Source organism: Vollenhovia emeryi, unplaced genomic scaffold, assembly GCF_000949405.1.
Source record: "Vollenhovia emeryi isolate VEMERY1.0 unplaced genomic scaffold, V.emery_V1.0 DF939160.1, whole genome shotgun sequence".
NCBI classification, from domain to species: Eukaryota; Metazoa; Arthropoda; class Insecta; order Hymenoptera; family Formicidae; genus Vollenhovia; species Vollenhovia emeryi.
This window is the reverse complement of record NW_011967206.1, coordinates 1,484,387-1,509,626: the sequence shown is the minus strand read 5'-3', so window position 1 is coordinate 1,509,626 and position 25,240 is coordinate 1,484,387. Positions and strand designations below refer to the sequence as shown.

Genomic DNA, 25,240 nt, shown 5'->3' with positions numbered 1-25,240 from the left:
CAACCAATCACAGAGCTGTATTAGCGACTTAAGACAATACTTAAGATGCTTTTGAAATAAGAATCGACTATGAATACCGGCCTATGCCTATGGGTACGGGTACCATAGACATAGAAGATAGACCCAGCATGCCCATTCATTTCCTTAAGAAAAGTTGTCACGAACATAAGAGAGAGAGGCAAAATAGAGCGGCCGCAGGGGGCATGAGAGGGAGCGAGAGACAAAACATTGTCTGCGCAAGACAATATTTTGTCTCTCGCTCCCTCTCATGCCTCCTGCGGCCACTCTATTTTGCCTCTCTATATGGGTCTATCTTCTATGTCTATGACGGGTACGGTGTACGGTCCCGTGCGGAAGCAGCTTGCGGCGCGCTCGTGGATCGACACACGGCCTCCGATACCGACAGCGATAATCGACGTTGTCGGCGTAATCGGCGTCAGGGGGGCCGATCCCTGCGGCACGACGCGACGTAGCGTTTAACCGTCGCCGAATCGCCCGTTGCTTGACAGAACCGAGGAAGATGGCCGATATGACGGAGTCGCCGCCTCTGTTCGACACCAACGAGACGAAATTGGACGACCTGGAGGATGACGACGAGGATATCTTCGCGTCCGCGGTGCAGGTAACACCGGTGGCGGGCGGTCCCGACCGCGCCGGGAGTCAGAATTTCACGGGCAGGAAAAGAACAGAAAAAAAAAACAAGGATCTCCCAACGGGCTCGCGTGTCACGATGCCGCGAAAATAATCCGCGTTCGTTCGTGGTCGCGCGATAAAACGGCGCGAGATGCGTCCTCCCGACGTCCGTATGTCCGCATTGTGCGATTTCAATCCGTGTCCTCTCCGCCGCGAGAGATAATCGTATCTCGACAACGACACGTCACGTCACGTCACGTCAAAGAATGTAATGATAAACGTTCACAGGTGCCCGAGTAAATTTCGGGAATCCTCACGTGTTTGCAGGAGCAGAATCAACTGGAGGACACGTCACCTTACAACGGAGTGTCCAAGGTTCAGGCGGAATTGCCGAAGCTGTCCCTGCGAGACATGCCGGAGGAGAATTCGTTCTCCTCGATGTCCAGCCCGGCGCCAGGTCCCTTGAGCCCTCCGCTGGGGCCGATGAATACGGACATCGGGGACCTTCATGATGTTCCTATCAACGACAACGCGGACACCTTGTCTACAAGCGTCATTCACTCTCGATCTCTAGAGGAGGTACATACATACGTTAGATTGGGTCGATACGTACAATTGTGGTTTCTCACGCTGTGCTGTTTACGCAGGTCCCGGCAGACGCGTCCGAGGTGTTCTTAAAGATTACCGTCACTTCGCCTCAGAAGATAGGCGACGGTATGGGTGCCTACGTCGCGTACAAAGTTGAGACGAGAACGAACATGCTGATTTTTAAGAAGAGAAACTTCAGCGTGATTCGGCGTTTCAGCGACTTCCTAGGTCTTCACGACAAATTGACGGAGAAATATCTCAGGAACGGCAGGATAATCCCGCCGGCTCCGGAGAAGAGTGTAATCGGTAGGGATATAACGTTTGTGCGTGCTCTCGCCGGGTTTACTCGCGGTTGTAGAACAGTCGTCGGAAAATGTGAATTGTGTCGACAGGAACTACGAAGATCAAAATGTCCGGGGACAAGAGCCAGGAGCAAAACTCGAGTTCCACCGAGTTCATCGAACGACGCAGAGCGGCCCTCGAGAGGTACTTGAACCGAACAGCCGCACATCCAGTTCTGAGCATCGATCCTGATTTCAGAGAATTTTTGGAAGCTGGTAAACGATGCTCGTTAATAAAGTGGTATAAAGCTCTTGAACGATTCGAGTTCATTCAATTAACGATCCTGCCTTCTTCCAGACGTAGAATTGCCTAAGGCCACCAATACATCCGCATTGAGTGGTAAAGGAGTGATGCGGCTTTTCAACAAAGTTGGGGAAACTGTTAATAAGATAACGTACAAAATGGACGAGAGTGATATGGTGAGATTTCTTCAATGTAAACACATATTTCTTCTTGCATGTATTTCCTATGAAGTATCGTGAAACAATTTTTTGTTGCTTGCAATAGGAGGGTAAGGTACGTTCATTTGAAATCAACGTGTCATTATTTATCACGCACGTTTTAATTTGATATCTACAAGTCTATTAACCTAATCACCATTGTATTATCGTGCAATATGTATCGTAAAAGAATATATTACGATGATTTGTCGGTTCATTAAAAACGATCATGTATACCAGTGTTGCCGTGCATGCACAATTATTCGTTACTTGAGAAACAAAATGAATAAGCATCCGCATTCTTTTGCAGTGGTTCGAGGAGAAAACATCGCAAATAGATTCCCTTGACATTCAGTTACGTGCGCTGCATTCCGCGGTCGATTCCTTAACGAATCAAAGAAGGGAATTGGCAAACTGTACTGGCGCCACGGCGAAGTCGGTTGCCGTTCTCGGTCATGGCGAACCGGGAGCGTCTCTTGGCAGAGCCTTGGCGCAATTGGCCGAGACTCTGGAAAAGGTGGAGGTGATCAGGAAGACGCAGAGCAACAGCGATCTCTATCAATTTGCAGAGATGCTAAGGGATTACGTCGCGCTTATTGGCGCAATTAAAGTTCGTATTTACCATTTACGATTGAATTTGTGTTCCTTCGCGTACAACATTGTTCGTTGCAGGATGTTTTTCACGAGAGAGTGAAAGTCTTTCAAAACTGGCAACACGCCCAGTTGATGTTGAACAAGAAACGCGAGCAAAAGGCGCGACTCGAGCAATCAGGCCGCACGGACAAGACGAGTCAAGCGGCTACCGAGGTCATCGAGTGGGAGGCGAAGGTGGACAGAGGCCAGGAGGAATTCGACAATATCTCGAAGATGATAAAGGAGGAGGTCGAGCGCTTCGAATTAGTCAGAGTGCAAGATTTCAAGAAGCAGCTGATCGAATACCTGGAATCGATGCTGCAACATCAGAATCAACTCGTCAAGTACTGGGAGAGTTTCTTGCCGGAGGCACGAGCGGTCGCGTAAACATTCCGTTAAAAAGAAGCGATAATACGATAATAAGGCCGATACCTACCGTATACCACGAAAGAAGTAACTTCTGTGATGTTCGTCGGGACAAGTTATATTCCTTCAGTATCAACGATTGCGGCGTATCTTGATGAAAGAATACTTGGGCTTTACAGTATACATGTAAGATCGAAGAAGAAAGAGAGAGAGAGAGAGCGCAAAACACACGATTCGAGGGTACTGCCAGTTCAATTGGAAGCGCGATGAAAGAGAAGAGAATTATATCCTAATTAGACGAACGTAACTAGAAGTCTCAAATTTTTATTACATTTCAATTATTGTCAATATATAATATATTAATTCTTTATGATTACTTTATATCCATATTATATATACATACGTATGAAATATTATACAATTTGTTAAAGAATGTTACTAAATAATAAAGATCAATCATGGTTATATAAATGTCTGCGTCCTATGCTTAACAAAGCAAATGTATGCGCAGACTTGAAAAATGTAGGACTTTTATGTTCGGCAAAAAAAAACGTTGCAACAAGTGAGCACGTTTGAATTTTAGAGAAAGGAGAGCAGTTTAAGCGCGTAAAAGTGTAAAAATTGCAGCTGGAGAGGCTAATTTATTATTTTATTGGGGCGTAACTGTAAAAGAAAGGAAGGAAGATTTGTCGAGCGCGTCGTCCGTATGTGCGACGCAACAAGTGCGCGTTTTCGACGAGGAAGACGGGGAAAAGATCAAGGAACTTGCGACTGAAATGTACCGACTTCGCTTTCGTAGCTGCACTATACTTTCTACAATTGCAGTGAAATAATTAGGAAAAGTAAACGCGGCTCAAGAGATAGATTTCTTCTTTGAGGCAATAGAAAAGAAGCATACAAAAAGTTAAGCTGCGAAGAACATACCATTTATGACGTTATAACATACGCATCCACAGTTCGTTGTAGCTAGACTTTTTCTTCGCCCTATCGGAGAGAAACCCGAGAGCGGGCCATGCCGGCGTTTTCCTCGATACCGTTTTCGCTAGGTAGAGTGGGTAAAAGTAGAGTGAAGCCGGAAGTCGCCGTTTTACGATTGACAAAGTAACTGAGGCGTATAAATTTGACGAAATAAAAAATGCTTGCGTACAATTACAGTATATGCATTAATGATCCAAGGAATCTCCGATTTTATACAAGAAAATGAGTAAAAATTTCAAACTTCATATATTGATTAGTTATATCCTTGTAGACGAACTGTCGCTTCGTCACAACTTATGCTTCGTACAAAAGTTTTACAACTCGCATGAAACTGAGGCCGGTATTCATAGTCGGATCTTCTGTTCAAGACCGTCTTGAATTTATCTAAAGATGCTGTATGGAACATTTCATTGGCTACGGAGTATCTAAAGATAATCTTAAGACGGTCTTGAATATAAGATCTGACTATGAATACCGGCCTGAGTTTCCTGGGATTGGATTATATGTAAAATTACTGTGAAATCCTTCAAATTGGGATTAGAGATTTTAAATAAGAAAATAGTTTGTATGAAACTTTCGCGAAACTTTATGTATGGGTGCGATGTATTGTAGATGTGTGTCCGTGTGGTTATGTAGGCTGCGTTTCGTGTATTAGACGGCGCACACCGTCAGAGTTCGCCGAGCCCTGAAGGTATTAGATGTGAAAATGCAAAGCGGTTAAAAAATGAACAGTTGGTTTACGTAGTTCAAATTTAGGCGCCTTAGTTACGCTGTCAATCGTAAAATGGCGACTTCCGGCTTACTGGCTCCACTCTACCTAGCGAAAACGGTATCAAGTAAAACGCCGGAGTAGCCGCTCTCTGTTTCTCTCTGCCTCGACGGTGTATTTTTGTGCGCCGTATGGGCCGCGCGCGAGGATCTTGATTTATCGATAATGACACGTAAAGTCGTGCAACACAGCATATAAATTACATCCTCCACGATGTCGTCCGACAACGAGGACGCTCAATTGCCGGCGTACGAGGACGATCCGCGAGTTCCTTGCCAGTACGGCGTCAAATGCTATCAGAAGAATCCGCAGCATCACGGCAAATATAAACACCCGCCAAAAGGGGAGAAGGTAATCATTTTCATCTTTATCTGAGAAACGTGACGACTTTGCAGTCGATGTGTTAACATTAGTTCGCATATTAACTTACTCGGCGGTTAATTTGCAATAAATAATCTCGTCTATAGCTGCACTGGTCAGTGCGTTAGCATTTGATTCACTTTCGTTAGAGAATTAACTTTTGGTAGATCGTACCTGATCATGCTAGTTCGTTAACTTGGATGGAATTGTTAATTTACATATGTGCAAGAGGTGCTTAGGGAGAACGAATTATGTAATTCGAGATTTTACATCGAGCAATTCTGCCGTTTGAATTTAATCGCCGATTGACTTGAGTTGTCTGAGTACACGGTCGTCCTTACTTCATCTTTTCCACTTTGCAGAAAATTGGGAGGACGATTACTGGAGAGAAGAGAAAGGATCCTTTCAAAGATAATGGAAAAGCGCAGTTAAAAAGTCCAGTGAGAAAATTGCAGAAGGCACACGAGCCTTCCGAAAGGAATTTACATGAGCTCTCTCCAAGTCCGGAGAGAAGTGATGTTGTTAGAGACAACGACATTGATGAGAAAGCAGAAGCATCGAGTGAGAAAACGTCGCAGAATGAATGTAATTCAACTGAACACAACGCGGAGAATAAATCTGACGCCGAAGGAATAATCATGGATCTATTTCTGGTCGAGATGCCGGAAGATTTTTTTCAGTTTTACGAATTTTGCAAAAGTATATCGAAGCACAGTCCTCTCACAGCTTGCAAGTCCGTTCGCTTGACACTTGTGGGCCCGTACGATGTGCTGGATGGTAAAATAAAAGTGCCCTCGAGTAAGGACGATAAGGAAAAGTATTTGACACACTGGAGATATTATTACGACCCTCCAGAATTTCAGGTGCACAAAATAAATCGATATTTATAGATGACATTAAGTATTTTAAAAACTGAAGAGACAGATTCAACTTGAGAATTGTATCTACAGACTATTGCGAAATGCGACGATAAAGAGGGATTACATTTCGGTTACTGGCGAGATAATGTGGAAAAGCCGGTGTTTGTAGCGAAGAATCGAGCAAACGTGAACGGTGTATTTGAACCTGTCGCAGAAAATATATTTGGTGCTGTCGAGTAAGTAAAATATAAAACTTTAGAAGCCCAATATATAGATCAGTGTCTGTAAATTTATTATTATTTTATATCGATTTCTTAATTATATTATTTAAATTACAGTACGTATTTGCAAAATAAAGTGAAGTTGGCCAATCCCTTCGAGAAGGCCGGCATAGCGCGTTTGCATTCGCAATTGAAGAATTTTGCCAAGCAGCACAATGTAACTCTGGAGAGAAATACTGTAGGCATGCGAGCGAGAGAGAAACGGGTTGTAGCGCGAACCTTTCATAAGGCAGGCATTGTAGTTCCATATGATAAGAAGACTCAATTAGGTTACAGAGATTTGGCAGCGACAGACAGTAAGTACAATCGAATGTATTAACCGTATTTAGTGTGCTTAGATTCAATATTTAAATGTGTTTTTTTATAATAATTTAAAAAACATTTTTATATGATAAATTATACTATTTAATTCCTTTATTGTATTTAAAGAAAAACGAAAAGTATTACAGAGTCGTATATTTTGAGATATTCTTACGAATGTGATTCTACCAGATACCGGACATAACTAATGCGTTCAATTATATGGCGAAAAGTATTTCAAATAATTCACAATCATTTTTACACAGAGTGTCCGAAAAGTCCGCCAACGCGCCAAAATAAAGCATTTTAGACAAAAATGTTTTTTTTTTTTTTTTTCGAGATATTTAGCCGTTGCCGGACTTTTTGGACACCCTGTGTATATTTCGTGCAGTTACACATATAGACATGTACGATGTAAATAATTACCTTTCTCTGGTATGTGATAGACGATTTACAAAAAATATTGGAGCAGATAGAGGAGGCTGGTACTCCAGAAGTAAGAAAGACATCGATTGCGAGACTTGACGAGGTCGTAAGATTGGCGACGATAGCGGCGGACGAATGCGACTTCGGTACTTGCTTAGAGTTGGGACACGATCTCTTCTCAAACGGCGGCATTCACGTACAAACTAGAGCTCTGCAAATGCTGTCTATCGCGTACACTCATTTAAAAAGACCACAGCTATTAAGAATAGTGAAAGCACATTTGAAAAACAGGAAGAAGGGTTGTGAATTGAGTGTGATTTAAAATATTTAACAGTGACTTATACATATATTTTTTAATTAAATCTTGAACACATGTTTGTTATGACCTTTTGGGAATTTGTTTGGTACCTTATTGCGACCAAATTACTGCAATTTGTATACGTTATGTGTGAATTATAATTATATTTAATATTTTGATTCAAATTTTTTGAAATAACATTTACAAAGGGAGCAATGATAATTATAAACAGTAGGATCAGTACAAATGGTAACATTCTTTAGTGACAAAATAGAGAACAAAATTAACGGCGTTGCGCCGTGTTCTGGACTACCCAACAACGTCAAGGTAACTCAGGTTGTGATGTGTGATGCCGTTCTCTAAAATGTCTCTCAGGTCGCAAAACTTTCAAAGCGGACTCACGTTAAAGGCTTTTAATATTATATAATAAATCTCGATTTCTCGCGGCTGGGTTGTTAATCTCAGTATTAAAATTGAAATAGATTATAATAAAAATTTTAACTTCGTACATTTTCTATCGTATATAATTTTAATTAACAGTTGTATATTTTTGTATTTAATAAAGGTAACAATTTAATTAAGTTAAGTTTCCCAGTTTAATTTCTCTTTCAGCTAATTTCCCTCCATTATCCGGAACAATGGCCCTAATGCTGGTGGTAACAGGCACAAATAGACTAAATGTATAGGTAACTTTGATACATCGTAACTCAGCAAAAAAAAAATCATACAGACTTCAAGTTTTTTTAATTGATAGGAGAAAGTTCATATTTTACGATTTTTATAGTTTGCGAAAAAGTTTATTGCACCCCGTGAAGTGCGTTAAACTATGAAAAGTTTTGCACACAAAACACGTCCTTTTAAAGAGATGACGAAAAGGGAAAAAGAGAAGTTAAAAATCTGACGAATTCTCTTTAAAGTAGAAATCTTTAACTTTAAAATTAAAAAAAAACTTTCAAATGCGATGTGTTTTCGCGAAATTACGATTATTTGAATTTGAGTGAAATTTTGGTATACATTTTTGTTGCGTTAATTTTGTTGTGCAGTGTATATAGAATTATATAAAAATATATGTATATCAAATATGTTCATACATATTTCTATATAATTTTATACAATTCTACACAGGTTTGTATAATTTTATATATTTATACATTTTATATGACAATTTTTTAATGTGGGTACGCAGGACAGAATGGAATAAATACAGTATACGGGAGAAAAAATATATATGTATAATTCACTCTCCGTAAATAAATTATTTATGTCATGTAACTTCATATTCGAATATTAAAGTACTACTGAGACGGCGCTCAAAATAGAACGAACGGCGAACGGCCAAAAATACCTTCCGCTTCTGCTCAGTCGTCGATGTCTAGTCATTCCGGATAACAGCGTTGTTTCGATGAAAGTGTTTTATTTTAGTTGAAAAATATCTGATAATTACGCGTATCCTTTCTGGTAAATCATCTTTAGCATATCGCAAACTATTCATATTTAGAAATATTTTGTTAAAAAATTGTTAAAAGTGGGAGAAATTATTAATATTCGAAACAGTGAGTCGTTAACATACTTCATTCGCAACTTTGATTATTCGTGACATACGTGTTGAAAGTTATTAACCAATAATATTGTTATATTACAAAGAAACTAGCTCTCGTGGCATTAGGGTAACTCCGGTATATACGCTGCACCTATAAGGAAAACTTAATTTATTAAGTATTATTTACAATGTTTAAGACAAATAAACTATACTAATAAAAACTGTATACTATCTACTACTATAAAAAAAATGAAAAATATGAAAAGTTAATTGTTGTATTTAACGAAAAATCTTTTAGAAATCCTTGCATTTTTGACACATATCTCACAGGAGTGGGTTATACGACTATTCATGGGTGGATATATGTCTTACAAATAATGTTCATAAATTAGGTAATAAAATGATGATATAAAATGCGTGTGAAAAGTTTAGAAAAGTACAAGAATGATAAACAAATGCAGATTTGTTTGCAGAAGGATTAAAAACATATTTTAGACAAACTATAGATACATTAAAGAGATATTCGAAGAAAACTTAATAAGAGCTTTTATCACTTCCTTTTCTCGTTTTCTGCCATCAGTTTAACTTATTATTCACTGTACTATGGCATAAATCTCGCATGGTAAAAATGCTGTCTAGCCTAAATAGATGGGATATAAAAGATATCAAGCAAAACGAAGAATACAAGAGCGAGGCACTTATTGTATCTTGCTGTATTATATCCTTTACTATCCCTCTACATGTATGTATCATGAAACAATCATTAAGTTTTTTTACATCTCCTACAATAATCATTTTATGTTGATCGTAATATATGATGGCGCTACTTACTACTGACTGATGTTATAATACAATATTAATATGACATAGAAGCGCATAACAGAGTAGTTGTAAGCACATTATTTTCATTGCTTCCATTTTTTCTGATTTCTGCGACGTAAATCCCCGCGCGGCATAAATACCAGAGTTACCCCATATTGACTTGAATAGAGAATATAATGTAAACGAAAAAGTGTTAGTCGTCTGTTTTTTAAAAGTCAATCGTTTTTTTTTCCTGCGTTTTTCTTTTTCTTCGGCATTACTGCGTTGACTGTCTTGATTGGAATTACAATTTTCGTCAATCTTGTAGAGAAAAGGAAAAAGAAAGATGTCTCAAGTGGAGAAATCAGATCTCACAGCCGGCGGAGACGCACCACCAGTTGAAGCGATCAAGCTCGATTGCGCTGATAATACGGTCGCAATTATCGCAGTGGAGAGCGCTAATGTAAAACCAGAAGACGCAACTGCATCCGCAGGAGAAATTGCAAAAGAGGTGTTAAACGTGCAGACTGAAAACGAACGTCCGATAGAAACGACAAACAACGCGAACGTACCTGGTGGAGTAGAAGAAGTTGTTAAACCAGAAGATGCATCTACTGCAGAGTGTACTAATGTAATCACACAGATCATTCATACGTCAGTGGAAGATGTGGCACAAGCTGAGGCACAAGAGATCGCTCAAGAATCTAATAGTTCTGTAATCGCTCTTCACAGTGAAGAAACGTTACAATCAAAATCTGCTAATAAAGAAAAGGTGTGAGAGCAAAAGCAATAGATAACTGACGGATTTTGTTATTTATTATTATTATTTGCTGTTATTGCTAGTTATTATTATTAAAGTACGCATTGCTATTTATTATTATACCTATCTCTGTCTTCAGATCGATACGTCAAAGCAGAATACAAGAAGTAACAATGCGGCGTGCATATCCAGATTGGAGGCGGAATTGCGGGTGAGAAAACCCCCCGAAAGTGCCCCGGATTGTCCTGAAAGAACTGAGTCACGTCTACTTGAAAATGAAGTTAAATCTTCACGTTTTTAGTAAAAAATCAGTTTTTTTTTGTGAGATCTTTGCAATATCTCTTTCTTCCACTTGCATATACATACGCATATCGCGATAATAATATTTTTCATTTCTAATTGTTATATATTTTGAAATGTTATTGATTTTAAGAAATCCTATAATTTTCTTTAACAAATTAAAAAGTTGACTACATGAGCCTTGCCATTCCTCGTACACCTTAAGTTAATATTCGTACAGATTTTAATGATCCATATGACCGGCAGAAAAGAACAAAGGAGTGTGACAGTTACCGGAAGAAATTGGAAGACACGGAGGCGAAGCTGGCCGCCCTGCAAACATCCTACGATACAATAATGAATCACGGCAGCAACGAGGATACCATGCAACAATCGGTGGAACAGTTGCGCGGACAACTGGTGCAGACAGCATTGATGTATGAGGAACGCAATCGCGTAGTCGCGAATCAGGAGAACCAGATTAACGCCCTGAACAATCAAGTCACATCGTTGAAGGAAGTGATATCGATCACGCGGGATTTGTTGCAGATCCGCAACATGGAAGTGAAACAGCTGCAAGTGAGTTGACGATTTTATTCCTTTTTGTACGTGCGAGTTGCAATGAGAAAAATACTTTAAGAAAGATTCCAAACAAGATCTTGCTTAAAAAGAGCAATTTGCATTCACCGTTTCGTCCTTTTTTTCATTTAGTTTGTTCCCCGAGCTTTCTTCTGGTTTTTCTAAAAATAAGAAAGAATTCGTGAAGAAACTTTGAGATACATTTCAAACATTATAACTTTATATTCATACAGATTGAATTCCGAATTGACTCATTTCAATTTACCTCTTTTCTTCGGGCTCTTTTCTTGTGTGCCTTTTATTAACATTACCATTAATATAATATGCATCGTTAGTTTTGAGATTACTGTACGTTTAAACTAAAATGTGATATATGTTGCAGGCTGAAGTTGACAATATGGAAAAAAAAATTTCCGAGGAACGCGATCGACATAACGCGATGATTAGCAAGATGGATACAGCAATGAGGCTCAATGCTGATCTCAAAAAGGAATATGAGACCCAGTTATCTCTGTTTCAAAGTCTTCGTGAGAAATACGGCGAGAAAATTACTCTATTGTCCAGGGAGAAGCAAGCCCTCGAAACGGCCGCCTCTGCACCTGAATGAAGATAACTTTTACATGTCCTTAACATTATTAATACATATATTTGTCATGCTTTTATATCAATTATTTAATGTGCACTAATAAAATAAGAGTGTATGGGAAGTCCAGATTCAAACCCTGGTTGAATTAATATTTTTCGCAATAAATTTCTTTAATTAGAAATTGCCAGCTTGCGTCGTTTAGCAATTTTCTACATTGGTTAATCATGTACTGGCGCCAAATAATTCTTTAAATTTTGTATAACATTCTATCGTTTTGCAAATAGTAGAAAGACACAGGCAACATTGTGCATTGCATATTGTGTGAATTTCGTCGCGCTGTTAACAAAGAAAATGAAGAAATTAAAGAAACCGAGGCAAACAAATTAGAGAAAATCAAATTTCCACCAAGTTTAGAGATATCGACACTTCGAGATATCTCGATACTTTAGTTCGAACATATAAAACATTTCATTGAGCATAAAAATATTTCATTGAAATAAAACTAAATCAATCGTCACTTTGTGAGAAAAAGTAAATATTAAATGACTGAAAGTAAGAGGACAATTTTTATAATCGATTAGACATGTATTGTTAATAAATAGTATGTCGAGTGCAGTGAATAATTAAGACTTTTGAAAAGTGTTTTTGTAATAAATTTCCTATATTTTGAATGTAAAAATAAATTTTCAAATAAAATTAATCTATATCTAGTAATTTTATTATACTATGTGACAAGTACGAACCGAAAGAAGGACCGGCCATCCATAAGTTTCCGTGGTGTAGTGGTTATCACATCCGCCTAACACGCGGAAGGTCCCCGGTTCGATCCCGGGCGGAAACATTTTTTTTTAATACTTTAAATAACTATTTTATATTTTTTAGTGTTCAATAATATTCAATATTTTTGGTGTTCAATAATTCAATAATACGAGTACAATTAGCACGTTATTGTAATATTTAGACTTATAAAAATATAACAAGATTTTTAACTATATTGTAACTTTGCGTATGTTTTAAAACAGATATTAAAATAATAATTAAAATTAAAACAGTAAAGTTAGCGAAAGACGAAAAAAGGATAGCCTTGGTAGACAAACCAAATAAAGTTCAAAAATTAAATATGTCGATCCATGAAATGTACAGGTAGAGTTGTATAAAGATGTTGAAATTAGAATTTATTTATAATTATTTACAAATTAAATGTAAAGACAACGCTATCAGTTCGTACTTCGTGACTTATTTTATTTACGCAAGAGTTACAACAACAGGCGCTTCATCGTCCGCCTCTTCGAGCAAATTTGAAAAGTCCCACAGAAACTTGGCGGTCAGTCGGCCCTGCAAACGCTTCGCATACGATTTTAATCGACCATCCACCTCAGAATTCGACTCTATGTTACCGAATAGCTCGCACAGATTGCGATACACGAAATTATTGCTTGCTACGATGTCGCAGAGCACGTCTTCCGGCACATATGACAATTCTACTTCCAGGGCTTGCAGAAACTCCATGTAGATAGAGCGATACTGTGGGATCGCGTTGTCCGCGCCACAAATCAGTAATATGAGTTTCTTCCATTGTTCAAAAGCGTCCAAACTCTGGCCAGCTAGGAAGCAGACAAACGTCAGTTGCATCTCCCCGATGATCTCGATAGGCCTAAAAATTTTGTGACCTATTACTTTAGACATTCACACAAAAAAACCCTCGTTTTACCCACTGATCCCCTCTCTCTCTTTCCCCCCTCCCCATCTTGACCTTTTGCACTCTAAAGTCAGACTTACTCTCGCAATTTTTTCAGAGTAGTATCCAAGACATAACTGGTGTCGAGAGAATGCCGTGTTATCTCGCTTGGAGTCGCATCATCGGGATAATGCTTATCCGGTATTTCCGTAAGCCTGAGTTCTGTGCCAGGCTTCGGTTTTAGATCCGGCAGCATTTGCTCCTCCTTGTCTTCCGCCGTGAGCCTGCCGGACCTCCTTTGTTTGCTCTCGGACTCTCTACCGCGTGGTCTCGAGGCGTCGCTGCAGTGCTCCAATTCCAAGGCGGATCGCACGTAACTGAAATACAATGTTCCAACAGCCACTCGGTCAGTTTTGAATTTTAGATAGGCAAGACTCGCCATCTCACTTACCCACACAGCGGCGAGCACCTCGTCACAAGAGACGCAGTGATCCCATTCGTCAATTTCGCCCACGACTTTGATATCTCGTTCGGATACGGTCCTAGATACCTGTCCAGCTCTTTTATGTTATCTCTCAGCCTCTGAACTGTCTCCTCAGGTACAGCTGTTTGAACATAATACGTATAATCGTATAATACGTTAATATGGGATCTTGCGCTACTAACAATAATCCTGATTGCTTACATTCTGAGCTAATATCTTCCAGCTTGCTGTCCCATCTCTTCGCTAAGAATTCGCCTCTCTGGAAGTCATGGAAGAAGCCAACTCTAGGCGCCAGCTCACCAAACTCATTCGCCGCGCTAAACATAATAAACACTAATAAAAATAAACACCGGGGGTCAATTCGGCGTCTTGCAACATAGTGAAAGCGCTAAAGGTCAGCAGCCTTGTCTCTTCCCAAGGGGACGATTAGAAAGAGACGGAGCTACTCACCCTCAGCATTTTCACTACAGTGCAAGATACGGAATTGACCCACTAAATAACTCAGCGAATTTAAACGGAGTACGTCTGCGTACGCAAGTCGTAGAATTTGGTATCTCGATGTACAGGATTTGGGAACACCAGCGCGTGATTACCTGTAATGCACAAAGTGAATCCCGGGCGGGATCATCTTGATCCCCTTAAAATTCTGCCCTACACTCCAGGACTTGATATCAATACCGACGTCGGTGCCCGCCGGCATGTCCAGCAAAACCAGCGTGGCGCCTTGCGCCAGCAAAGCTTGCGCGACCCTTTGATCCATTTCCATCCCACGCAGAGTTTGTCGCAAACTTACACGGCCAGTATAAATTCCCCGAGCAGACACCGCGTCGTTAACACAACAATATTTACAGCGACAGAATCACGTTACAGCCGTACAGCAAAAGACGTAACCTTGAAGCTCACTGCGGGAGAATAATCTTGCATCCCGAGATACTAAACGTCAATGTGTGTTAAAGGCTCAACATTCCGCAATCGGTCTTAGATAAAACGTAACACAACCATTCGTTACATCTATTACAACCCAGGTAGCAAAATGATATCAATAAATTAATTCGCGTATATGACTCGAGAAGGATTTTATTGACAGGGCTTGTTTCTCACGAACGGAGCGACATCCTCGGTCGCACTTCGAACTTCTCTCAATTCTCCGGCGCGCGATTTAAACGTAGAATACCGACGTATCTCGCAGAATCGGATTATTTAATCAAGAATTAGGCACTACATCTTTCGGTAACATATCATTTTCCGGGATTTTCGAAACATCGTATTTTGTATCCGCGCTCATTAGCCGTCGCGTAATTTCCACAGCTGTGGAGATTAAATTGCGAAATATTGATACAGGCATGTCCGGCAAGGGAAAATCGTCGCAGGGCACCCAAACTCGCGCACCGCCGTCGGAAATCTTCAAACATGCCGGCTGCGAAAACACTATTCCACTCGGAATACCGAAACTGCCTGTAATGAAGACATCGCAGTTGAAATTTTTACCTTTCAATTGCTCCAAATGAATACTTTTTAAGCATGGAGAGCGCGCGTTAAAAAGAGAGCTCTTCAGTTGCTTCATAACACGTGACTTTTAGTTTTCTAAAATGCGCATTTAACGCTTAAAAATAAAATTTCCAACTACGCAAATCTTATACTTCTAGGTATTCGAATCTTGTTAAATTTAAAATGCACAATTACCATCGGACGAAATTCCTAGAGCGATAATTTCATCGCCGACGCTTTCTTTGTGCCATAACTTTAATAGATCACATATGGCCCGGCATTTTCGCAAATTCTCTTTTTGTGGATCTACTTGACGTTGAGTAGTGATCTAATTGAAGATTTAGATATTCTTTAGATACTGTCATATAAAAAAAACAACAAAAATATATACGTATGAGCCAAAATGCCAAGATCTCGTAGTTACCTTACGCCGTAAATAATCTCCGTACCGATTTTCATTATCTTTGAAAGAACAAAACCATTTCAATCCGGCTTGCTCGACCCCTGGCAACTTCAATGTACTTTCCTTCGCTTCTGCTGAAGTATCGCCTTTTCCTAGACTGTATATATTACGCTTCTGAACCATATGGCACACATCCACGAATTGACTGATGCCTACGATTCGCAGTAGTGTTCAATATATATTGCAAATTTTCATAGGCCGGTATCCACGTTTAGATCTTACGTAGACCGTTTTAAGCCCGGTAAAAATTTTTGTATGCACGAACATGCATAAATATATAGTATTGTATAATATACATCAAATATGTCCATATTTTTACATTGTATATTTCTGTATAATTCTGTACAATTCTAACACAGTTCCATATAATTTTATAGATTTATACATGCTTTTATACGAACAATTTTAAAAAGGAAAAAATTGCTCATTTAATCAGTAGATAATAAGTAAGCAATTTCTCGCATTAAAAAACTCTTCGTATTAAAGCATGCATAAATCTATAAAATTATACAGAACTGTATCGAATTGTATAAAAGTATACATATAGAAATATACAATGTAAAAATATGTGTGGATATATTTGATGTACATCTTTACATAATTCTATATTTCTATAATCATGTTCGTGCATGAAAAATTTTTTACCGCGAGTTTATCTTAAGATGCTGTATGGAACGTTTCATTGGCTACGGAGTATCATAAAGATGATCTTAAGACGATCTTAAATATAAGACCTGACTATGAATATCAGTCACACTGTCTTAACAGATCAAATAAATATATGACCGGATACTGCACCAACCCAGAAATCCCCATACCGGGGGACAGCCGAAATCCCGCCGATCTGTGTCAAGAGACTCTGTCATATCATGTACTACTTCTAATCCGTAGTGAGCGCTAACAACAACGACACTCGTTTCGGGTGACTTCGCTGCGAGATTCCGCAGGATGGTAGCGCAGAGGCACGTCGGACCCGCGGAGCAGAATACGATCTTAATCTGACATGGGGCGTACTCGTTAATTTGCTGCGACAATGTCTTCATACGGTCGTAATTCTCCCGATACCAAGTATCGTGATCCTTGCACTCTTCCCTGAAAATATTTTTCTATCTCATAATGGTCTCGGAGAACGAAGCGTCTATCTTATTTCTAAATCTCGCAATAATTACCACGGCGAAAATTTTTCTCAGAATTTTCACAGAAAGATTACTTTCAGAAACACTAAGAAAGTCTACTTCTTTTCCTAGAATTTTTCATGTATATATTCTGAAATATTCTATTTCTAAGATTTCTCATTCTATAATTTCTAAAAATGTATCTTAAACTTTTTCAAATCTTATAAGATCACGTCTGAAATCATAGAATCGGAAATCTTTTAGAAATCTCAGAATGTTTCAGAATTCATTCTTATACAAACTTTAAAGATTTTTCTATTTCTGAAAAGTTTATTAATTTGTATAAAAAGATCTGAAAATGTTTGAAATATACATAAAAATTTTTAACCAATTCATAAAGTTTATGAGGCTCCCATGTGATAAACACAAATTCGAAGGAATAAAGACTAAAACAGCCATGACAGGGTGTTAGTGTCTAAATAATTTGTACGCTATAATTCTGAGAAGAATTTTCATCAGGGTATTTTTTAAATAAGCTTGTTATGAGCTTTGTTGAATCCTACATACCTCGTCATATCCTCAAGAAATATTAATATATCACAGTCGCGTAATCCACTTGACATATCTCGTACGATCATTGCATTTAGATCTTCATCGACATTCCTTAGCTCCTTCGTTATCCTCTCAAGCTTAGAGAAGTTTTCCGGTTCGTCGTACAAACTGAAGACAATTCCGCGTGACAAATGCAACTCCCTTATTGCTGTTAATTGAGAAATCAAGTCTAAGCACAGCGATCTACCGGCGCCTACGACGGTCACGCGGCGATATTCTTTCTTTATTTCTAAGCTGCCAATTTTCCGTTCCACTTCGTGTGCCTGCGCAACGGGAATACAAGAACAATACAAGACGGAATTGTTAATCGTGTCTTTTCCTAATTCGCTCACGCGCAACAGATCCGTTTTCAACATTTCCAATTCCTCTCTCGTAAGATCGAAACGTATATTGTAATATTCGTGTAAGAGTCCGCGAAACTTGTCAACATCACCTATGTAAGTGACTTTGGTGCCACTTATTCCGCATTGCTTCCATATCAAAGGAGGTCTCGTATGTTCCCAGCCGTGCAATTTGCAAACTGCACGAACCCAAGACTAGAAATGATTAGAATTTAAAGGCAATGTTATATTATCTATAAGGAGTCAAGTCAAAGGAAGTGTTGTACCTCCCATTCCGTGACATCTTTACAAATTTTTTGGAAATGGAAATTCGGCAACAACCTGGAAAGATTTAGAGCGATGAAGCACGCGTAGTGAAACGATAAATTGTCCACAGTTCCTGCTATCACGATAAAACATTTGTTCGACATTGCTAACAGTTCAAAAAACTGACATATCATTTCGTGTATACTGTATTCACACGTATGAATGTGTGTACGTATTGTTCTGCACATAAAAACTAAAATAAAAAATATCATTTAAAGATCTAATTTTAATTATTTATTCATATATAAATTTACAATTTATTTTGGATATATTAATAACAGAACACTTAGTAACTAAGATGACTGAGAAATTGGAGCGTAAAGATTAAAAAAGTACCTAAATTATGTTATCTTTATTACATAAATATCATAATAAAACTGCATCTTATGTCAAATCTTTTTAAGGTAACTTAACGAGTATTTAATTATTAAATTATTATAGTGTCCTAGCCATAAGTAAAAACTACAAATATCAATTACAGAAAATAAATTATTAAAATACTGATTGAATCTTAAAAATATCCACTCTTACAAAAGAAATTACGATATTAAAGTAATTCTTATTATAGCATCATTACAGAGTTTCACTATCAGACACGTCAGACACTTCGGGCAAGTTGGGAGACAGAGGCTCTTCGTTGAAAGACTTATCGACAACAAGTTTCGGAATATCTAAGAATAAGTTTTCTGAATCTAGAAGAAAAATCAAGAGTTGATAAGCAAACGTGCATTATAAATGTTACTGCAATACCAAGCTTCATACCTGACAGAAATATATTTTTGTCGCTAGGCTTTATGTTCTCCTTTCCCTTACAGAGCAGATGTTTAAATTCATTTTCTACCGCCTCAACGTATCCGTAGTCTGTAAAAATTATTTTGTGCTTCAGACTTGAATAACAACCAAATTGCAAATTGCCTATTCCTTTATCGAATAAAGATGAATTGTTCATGTACCAAAATCATGTTGGTCGTTACACCAATACGCCAATTTTTCCGGTTTGGGAGTCCTCCTAATATTCTTCTTGGGGAGCAGTGGCTTCTTAAAAACGCCATCGTTCAATTGCTTTTTTGTACATTTATTGCTATCTTCTTTCGGGGTAGATTCTTTAAGCTTGAACGACTGAGCGGTTAGCTTCTACAAAAGAAATACCGTCAATAATTTGCAGCAGACGAAGAAGTTCAATGTTTTTAGCTTCCCTCTAAAGATCTTCTAAGGTTTAAACGACAAATTCTACCATAATTATATATAATACGTATTTTCTTTTCATTTCTACTGAATATACATTTATACATATACCGAGTATACTAGGCGATGTTTCGCGACTGTTTTGTACATATACCAAAGTATACACCCAGCGTCACGAGTGCCTTTACACCTGAAGAAAGACTAAATATTTCCTATCCAATAGGAAAATTTATTCTAACAAAATGAACTTTCCTATCGGAACGTATTAAACTTAACGACTATTTTCAGGTGTAAGAGCATTCACGATGCCGAGTGTACGCTTTGGTATATGCACCAGACCATCGTTAATAATCGCCTATACCGAATATACATTTATACAAGCTTTACTACCTTTGTAGGCGTTTGTTTCCCAGGAGATATCGGACGTCCCTTATTATCGACTTGCGTTGCTCTCAATTTTAAACAATCCTGTTCCTTATCATGTGTACTTTTCCTGGCCGAGTGTATGCTCGATATGTTCATATCAGAATTAGATCTTATCGACAGTCCTTTCGGTTTCGCACCTCCCATCGTCTTCAGGGAATTCACTTTGATCTCGTTGGACGTCTTTGATCGTGCCATGGGCTTTATCTGACCTACAAACAAGTCGATACATTTTAGCATTTGCTCTAACGTGCTTGCAATGTTTCCTATCCATTTTCTTAAGAGAGCGACAGAAAGAGCCGAGAGATCCTCTCGTAGCTTGTCACGTATGCATTTCTCTCTCAGTTTGTACAAGAAAGAATGCAAGAGCGCGAGAAAGAAAGGTACAACATCTTTTGGAAGTGAAGCATCTTTCAAAATAAAATTGCTCGGTTTAGGACGCTCCAGACCCTCTACAGTTCTTTGCAATCCTCTTCACCAACGAATCACCTTACGCCAAGTATTTTTACACGAAAGAATAGAAAGAAAGTGTAACATTTCTTAGACGTTAAAGTGAAACATCTTTCAAGATAAAAACAGCTCGGTTTAGGACGCTTCCCCGAATCCTCGGCAATCCTTTACAATCCTCTTCACCTCCTCGGTTTATTAAAAACTTATATACCGAAAATAGAGATGCACGCCCCAGAGACGCGACGTATATTTTCGGCTGTAAAAGTTGGAGCCGTAGAAACAAAGTCTCGCTCACCTCCGTCGGACTCGGCGAGTCCGCCCAACAAATCGAATATGCTGGACATGTTGCCGCTGTATTACTATTCGGAAACAGCGAGATCGAGACCACGATCGCTCGTGCCTTCACGTTCAGTTATCTCCGCGCGATTTTCCTCTCAAACTCTAATTAACGTAGGTACGAAGTAACCTCGTCGCTCGCTCACTCGACATTTGAACACAAAGGCAACCGTTTATCGTTTATCTCCGCACGCGCAATAGCATCCGCTTGATTTGTCTGTGTGCTGCGTTCACCGAAATGATAGGTAGATGGTCGTGTGAAGCCTAAAAAAAAGAGAGAGAAAAGAAAAGAGCCATCTATCCAACGAATGGATCAACTACGAGTGGCGCCATTTTAGAACCATCGTTGATAATCTAGTTGTAAAATCGAGCTCCTTTTTTAATCCTTTTTAAATCAAATATTATTATCATAATAATAGAGGAAAAGTCCCATATTACGTGATAGGATCCTGATATGAGACCGCGCAGTCATTAATGGACATCATATGTTGGTTCCACTATGAATTTATTGCCCTCGGTGTGGTCTATTTCAGTGGAAAATTGATTGTCGGTTCGTGTAATCGTTGCGAAAAAAGATTTGCGATCGAACTTGGACGTTGAAAACCTGCTATCTCGTATTAGAATCCTATCTTATAATAGAGGACGTTCCTCTACATTAAATAATAAATATATATAAATTACTATTGTATAAAACATTATATCAATATACAAAAAAGAATTGAATGTTACATTTTTCAAGACACTGGAGAAAAACAAAGTTTCGAATGAAAAGAAAAGTGAATGTGGAACGGTTGTAAAATCCATTTGTACTTTATAAAATTTTAAACTGCGCGTGCAATCGTCGTAAAAAAAACAAAAATCGAAGGTTGTGATGCTTAAGAAAAAGTTATCTTCGTGCGAGGAGAAAAATGGATAAAACGCAACGTTTGCACAACTGCATTTGGAACATTTAAAAGTTATCCGTCAATGATAACGAATACTAAAGATAAGCGCGTATCTTCCTCTTGGAAGAAACGGATCGCAATTGGATGGACAATCAATCCAGCGGAGGGAGCTGTTTTAGAGAAGCAATCACTTTAACATGTCTCATGTAAAACAATATATATCTTTATTGATAATATACTTTATTAAAAGAGACAATGTGTGCACTGTCAGTAGCAAATATTTCATATAAACAAATCATTCTTTGAGATGTATAATATATATTTGTATAAGTTTATGTATATAATGACCTATCACGAATATTGCATAAGCATTATACAAAGGCCATTATAACAACAGAAAGCTACCAACTGTTTACAGTGGAATGCTTTAAAACAGATCTGTCCAATCGTCGACGTTGAGCTCACGCACTGCCAACTGGGCAGATCTGCTCGTGGAGAAATCTGCATGACAAATCATTCGTGTGTTTATATACAATTGTTTACTATATACACATAGACGAAAGAATACATTTGGAAGAAAATGGTACAAACAACCGTGTTAACAGAAACGGGTACACGCTCGGTACGCGTAATAAAGGACAAGTACAAATTTGTTCTCTTCTTCCTGATTCGTAAGTTTGATTAGACAGTTCGCAAGATCGTTCCTCGGGGCACAGTATCATTTATTTTGTACGTTTGAGCACACTCCCTTCGTCTATGCGTAGCGCAATTAAGTTAAACGCTTATAAATGCTAAGTGTTATAAATAAATTCTTTGAGCTTCTTCTGCAAAAGGAAAATAATTTTTCAGCTACTGCCTAAAAAACATTTGCCACGTTCCACCATGTTTCCCGTAATCTCCGATCTTTTTTACAATCTATATTAAAACAGTTTGTCAGTCTCTTTCGCATATCGACGAGTTGTAAATGGTTTGTCGTATAAAGATCAACAGCAACACCTTCCTTTCCCTCATCCTCAAGCCATTCTGATACTCTGGATGATTTGAAACACGGCTGCAACAAAAAATGTCTCTCTTTAATTCAAGTGTGCTTTGCAAGAAAAACCTTTAAGCGCAAATGACTGATAGGAACTTGATGAACAAATTTATACACTATCGCAAACACATTGTGCATAAAGTTACTCCCCCAACTTCCGTATCCTCAATATATTTGGCATCTGTACATTTCACTGTGCCCGCTATTTGGCTACGCATAGAATAAACAAAAATCGTTATGCTTTTCGAGTCGGTATTTATAGTCCATTCTTATTTCAAGACTGTCTTAAGTAATCTTTTAAGATGCCAAGTTCTGCGATTGGTTTATAGTATCTTAAGATTGTACTTAAAACGGTCCTAAGTATAGCAATGAACTAGGAGTACCGTTCATAGGGCAGTATTCATAGTCGGATCCAATATTTAAGATCGACATACTTAAGATTATCTTTAGACACTCCGTAGCCAATAAAATGTTCCCTACAGCAACTCGAGATAAACTCAAGACGGTCTTAAACATAAAACTCGACTATGAATACTGGCCAGTCCTTGTTTCTTCTTTCAAGACTGTTTTAAATATAAGAATGAATACTGGTCTGCTTTTGTCGATTGGCTACGCATTTCTCGGAACTAGAGCTTGGATCAAGTTCTAGCACCGTGGACACAGGCCTCAACGTCTCGAGATTGTACTTAAGGTGGCCTTAAATATAAAAGCCAATCGGATGCTTTGTTGCTTGCGCGCACCTTTACCAGCTGGTCAGAGCCAATCAGGATAAAATCCTACGTTGTCTGACCTATTACGTGGAATCCTGATTGGCTCTGACCAACTAGTAAAGATACAAGCAAAACAGCATCGTGTGCCGCTAGTTTGAGTCACAACTATGAATACATCTTGTCACATTGCAAGAAAATGAAGATTGGAGAGCAACTACAAAGATAATAAGGTGTTTGCTTGCCTCTAGGCGTTGAGCCAAGTTTCATTGCAAATTGACATAACTAGAGTATCACACACACATATATACACTTACCAGATCCACAAACGACAAAGAGAAACAGAGCTAACAGCCAGGGTCCAACTGGAGATCCTTCCTCTTGCGACTTCTAGCGTAACAAAAGTTCGTTTTAGCCGCGGGCATGAATATTGGGCGACAGATAGTACACGTACGCGGAAGTGGAGAAGTATCGGGTACGCCGGGCGCACGTCCGTTTAAGTAAACACGCCAAGCATATGGATAAACAAAACCAACATTTCAGCATTGTTCAGCAACCGTCCGGCGAGCGTCGCGACAAAATATTAACAGACGTCAATAGATTAATTCAATAGATAAATAAATTAATTGATCAATCCACGTAAATTCACGTCGGTTATCGACATGCAACGTAAAAGCCACTTTACATATGGCAGGCCTCTGTTGACGCGTGCACGATTCTTTCGCCACGAGGACGCAGGGCGACAGACTGAACGAGCGGTCTCGGCGATTCGCGCGACAAGTCAAACGTCGGACCGAACGGCCGGCCTCGTTTGACAGCCATCTGTCAGGAACGTGCGTCGCCTATAACCTCAATATCCCGGAGTGACAGAGCCACGCGCGCGATTCTCGCGGGCGCGGAGAACCGCCGCGATTCCCCGGTCGCGCGTACACGCCGGATCTTGCCATCTCGCCCAACCTCACCCTCGTCCATATGTTATTCCGTCGGGGCGCGCGCCGGGTCTCCGCGAGGGATCGTCCCCTCGCGGAGTTTCCGCCGGGGTTTCTCCGCGCGATTTCGCAGCCGTGTCGAGAGCCGCGTGGCCGAGCGGCCCGCTCGGAGAGTCGCGCGAGATCGCCAGCGGCTCAGCGCGCGGCGAGGACTCACCGACGACTTGGGTACATTCCCGCGTAGCGTGATGTTCTTCGTCGCCTTCTCGTTCGCGATGCGCATCCGCTGCTTCGGCGCCATCGTCCGTCCGATTCCCCCGAGGGTCGGCAGCAGTCACGGCAGCAGAGACGAGAGTGCCAGGCCCCGTCGACGGACCACCGTGTGTGCGCGCGTCCGCGAGACGTGTAATGTAACGCAACGCGCGCGCTGCCTACGTCCGACGTTCGCCGACGGCGCCGACGTGTGCGCCGTGTGACACGTGAAGCTGCGGCGCTGCGCGACAGCCCGCTCCCTCGTGCCACACTGTCACCACCGTGGTCGACCGAGCGTATTCCTCGCGCTCGTTCGCGGCGACCGACGTCGCTCTCTCTCCCTCGGCGAAAACGATGTTTATTCCCGGGCGTGAGCACGTTAAAAAAAAAAGAGCGCAAAAGCAAAAAAAAAAGAGAGAAATCAAGCGCCCGCCTGAAGGGGGGAATGGACTTCCGCTATGTCGCGGCGGGAAAATTTTGATTTTTCGATATAAGGCGCGACGCGTCGTATTAAAGGCCGAATCGGACTAGTGATAATTGCTGATTGGATTGGGATCCGGGGGGGGGGGGGATAAACTTTCTCCTGAGAAAACCGGGGGCGATTTTCGCCATCTGCTCTATAGTCTAGTTTACACCGATCATATTTGATACGCGCGTGTCAAATAGTATATTTCAGCCGATCAGCCAACGACTAAATACATTTACTAGTTATTTGCTATTTGATACGCGTATCAA

At 39.7% G+C, this 25,240-nt stretch overlaps 7 protein-coding genes and 1 non-coding gene across 11 annotated transcripts; 4 read left to right on the top strand and 4 right to left on the bottom strand.

Moving 5' to 3' along the window:
• The first annotated feature begins 315 nt into the window (after positions 1–315).
• On the top strand, positions 316–3,386 carry LOC105564739 (sorting nexin-2). 2 transcript variants are annotated; one of them, XM_012017358.1, is made up of 8 exons: positions 316–622; positions 961–1,212; positions 1,281–1,527; positions 1,614–1,778; positions 1,861–1,982; positions 2,071–2,079; positions 2,314–2,613; positions 2,676–3,386. In XM_012017358.1, exons 1-8 carry the CDS (start codon positions 521–523, stop codon positions 3,021–3,023), a joined length of 1,545 nt encoding a protein of 514 aa, XP_011872748.1. In that variant the 5' UTR covers positions 316–520; the 3' UTR covers positions 3,024–3,386. The 2 variants fall into 2 exon arrangements, with proteins under 2 accessions (XP_011872748.1, XP_011872749.1); XM_012017359.1 differs by lacking the exon at positions 2,071–2,079 and having other exon boundaries at positions 319–622.
• A 1,438-nt stretch (positions 3,387–4,824) lies between these two features.
• On the top strand, positions 4,825–7,808 carry LOC105564738 (UPF0609 protein C4orf27 homolog). The gene is made up of 5 exons (XM_012017356.1): positions 4,825–5,100; positions 5,472–5,972; positions 6,060–6,205; positions 6,308–6,546; positions 6,997–7,808. The coding sequence occupies exons 1-5, from the start codon at positions 4,963–4,965 to the stop codon at positions 7,296–7,298; spliced, it is 1,326 nt and encodes a 441-aa protein (XP_011872746.1). The 5' UTR covers positions 4,825–4,962; the 3' UTR covers positions 7,299–7,808.
• A 624-nt stretch (positions 7,809–8,432) lies between these two features.
• LOC105564736 (golgin-84-like) lies at positions 8,433–11,933 on the top strand. 3 transcript variants are annotated; one of them, XM_012017354.1, is made up of 5 exons: positions 8,433–8,732; positions 9,944–10,387; positions 10,515–10,586; positions 10,922–11,233; positions 11,616–11,933. In XM_012017354.1, exons 2-5 carry the CDS (start codon positions 9,962–9,964, stop codon positions 11,838–11,840), a joined length of 1,035 nt encoding a protein of 344 aa, XP_011872744.1. In that variant the 5' UTR covers positions 8,433–8,732; positions 9,944–9,961; the 3' UTR covers positions 11,841–11,933. The 3 variants fall into 3 exon arrangements, with proteins under 3 accessions (XP_011872744.1, XP_011872745.1, XP_011872743.1); XM_012017355.1 differs by lacking the exon at positions 8,433–8,732 and adding an exon at positions 8,763–8,827; XM_012017353.1 differs by lacking the exon at positions 8,433–8,732 and adding an exon at positions 8,869–9,556.
• A 654-nt stretch (positions 11,934–12,587) lies between these two features.
• Positions 12,588–12,660, top strand: Trnav-aac. The gene has a single exon. It is a non-coding gene; the product is annotated as a tRNA-Val (tRNA).
• Positions 12,661–12,973: 313 nt separating this feature from the next.
• On the bottom strand, positions 12,974–15,001 carry LOC105564735 (protein AAR2 homolog). The gene is made up of 5 exons (XM_012017352.1): positions 14,575–15,001; positions 14,183–14,298; positions 13,949–14,102; positions 13,599–13,874; positions 12,974–13,473 (listed from the first exon to the last, which is right to left on the bottom strand). Exons 1-5 carry the CDS (start codon positions 14,745–14,747, stop codon positions 13,065–13,067), a joined length of 1,128 nt encoding a protein of 375 aa, XP_011872742.1. The 5' UTR covers positions 14,748–15,001; the 3' UTR covers positions 12,974–13,064.
• Positions 15,002–15,185: 184 nt separating this feature from the next.
• Positions 15,186–18,460, bottom strand: LOC105564771 (malate dehydrogenase, cytoplasmic-like). The gene is made up of 6 exons (XM_012017417.1): positions 18,267–18,460; positions 17,615–17,922; positions 16,735–17,024; positions 15,894–16,084; positions 15,665–15,797; positions 15,186–15,436 (listed from the first exon to the last, which is right to left on the bottom strand). Exons 1-6 carry the CDS (start codon positions 18,438–18,440, stop codon positions 15,186–15,188), a joined length of 1,347 nt encoding a protein of 448 aa, XP_011872807.1. The 5' UTR covers positions 18,441–18,460.
• Positions 18,461–18,534: 74 nt separating this feature from the next.
• Positions 18,535–20,951, bottom strand: LOC105564734. Its single transcript, XM_012017351.1, has 5 exons — positions 20,660–20,951; positions 19,882–20,126; positions 19,260–19,440; positions 19,069–19,167; positions 18,535–18,998 (listed from the first exon to the last, which is right to left on the bottom strand). Exons 1-5 carry the CDS (start codon positions 20,706–20,708, stop codon positions 18,880–18,882), a joined length of 693 nt encoding a protein of 230 aa, XP_011872741.1. The 5' UTR covers positions 20,709–20,951; the 3' UTR covers positions 18,535–18,879.
• An 835-nt stretch (positions 20,952–21,786) lies between these two features.
• On the bottom strand, positions 21,787–24,747 carry LOC105564733 (stress-associated endoplasmic reticulum protein 2). The gene is made up of 3 exons (XM_012017350.1): positions 24,471–24,747; positions 23,642–23,714; positions 21,787–22,635 (listed from the first exon to the last, which is right to left on the bottom strand). The coding sequence occupies exons 1-3, from the start codon at positions 24,552–24,554 to the stop codon at positions 22,598–22,600; spliced, it is 195 nt and encodes a 64-aa protein (XP_011872740.1). The 5' UTR covers positions 24,555–24,747; the 3' UTR covers positions 21,787–22,597.
• Positions 24,748–25,240: the final 493 nt, after the last annotated feature.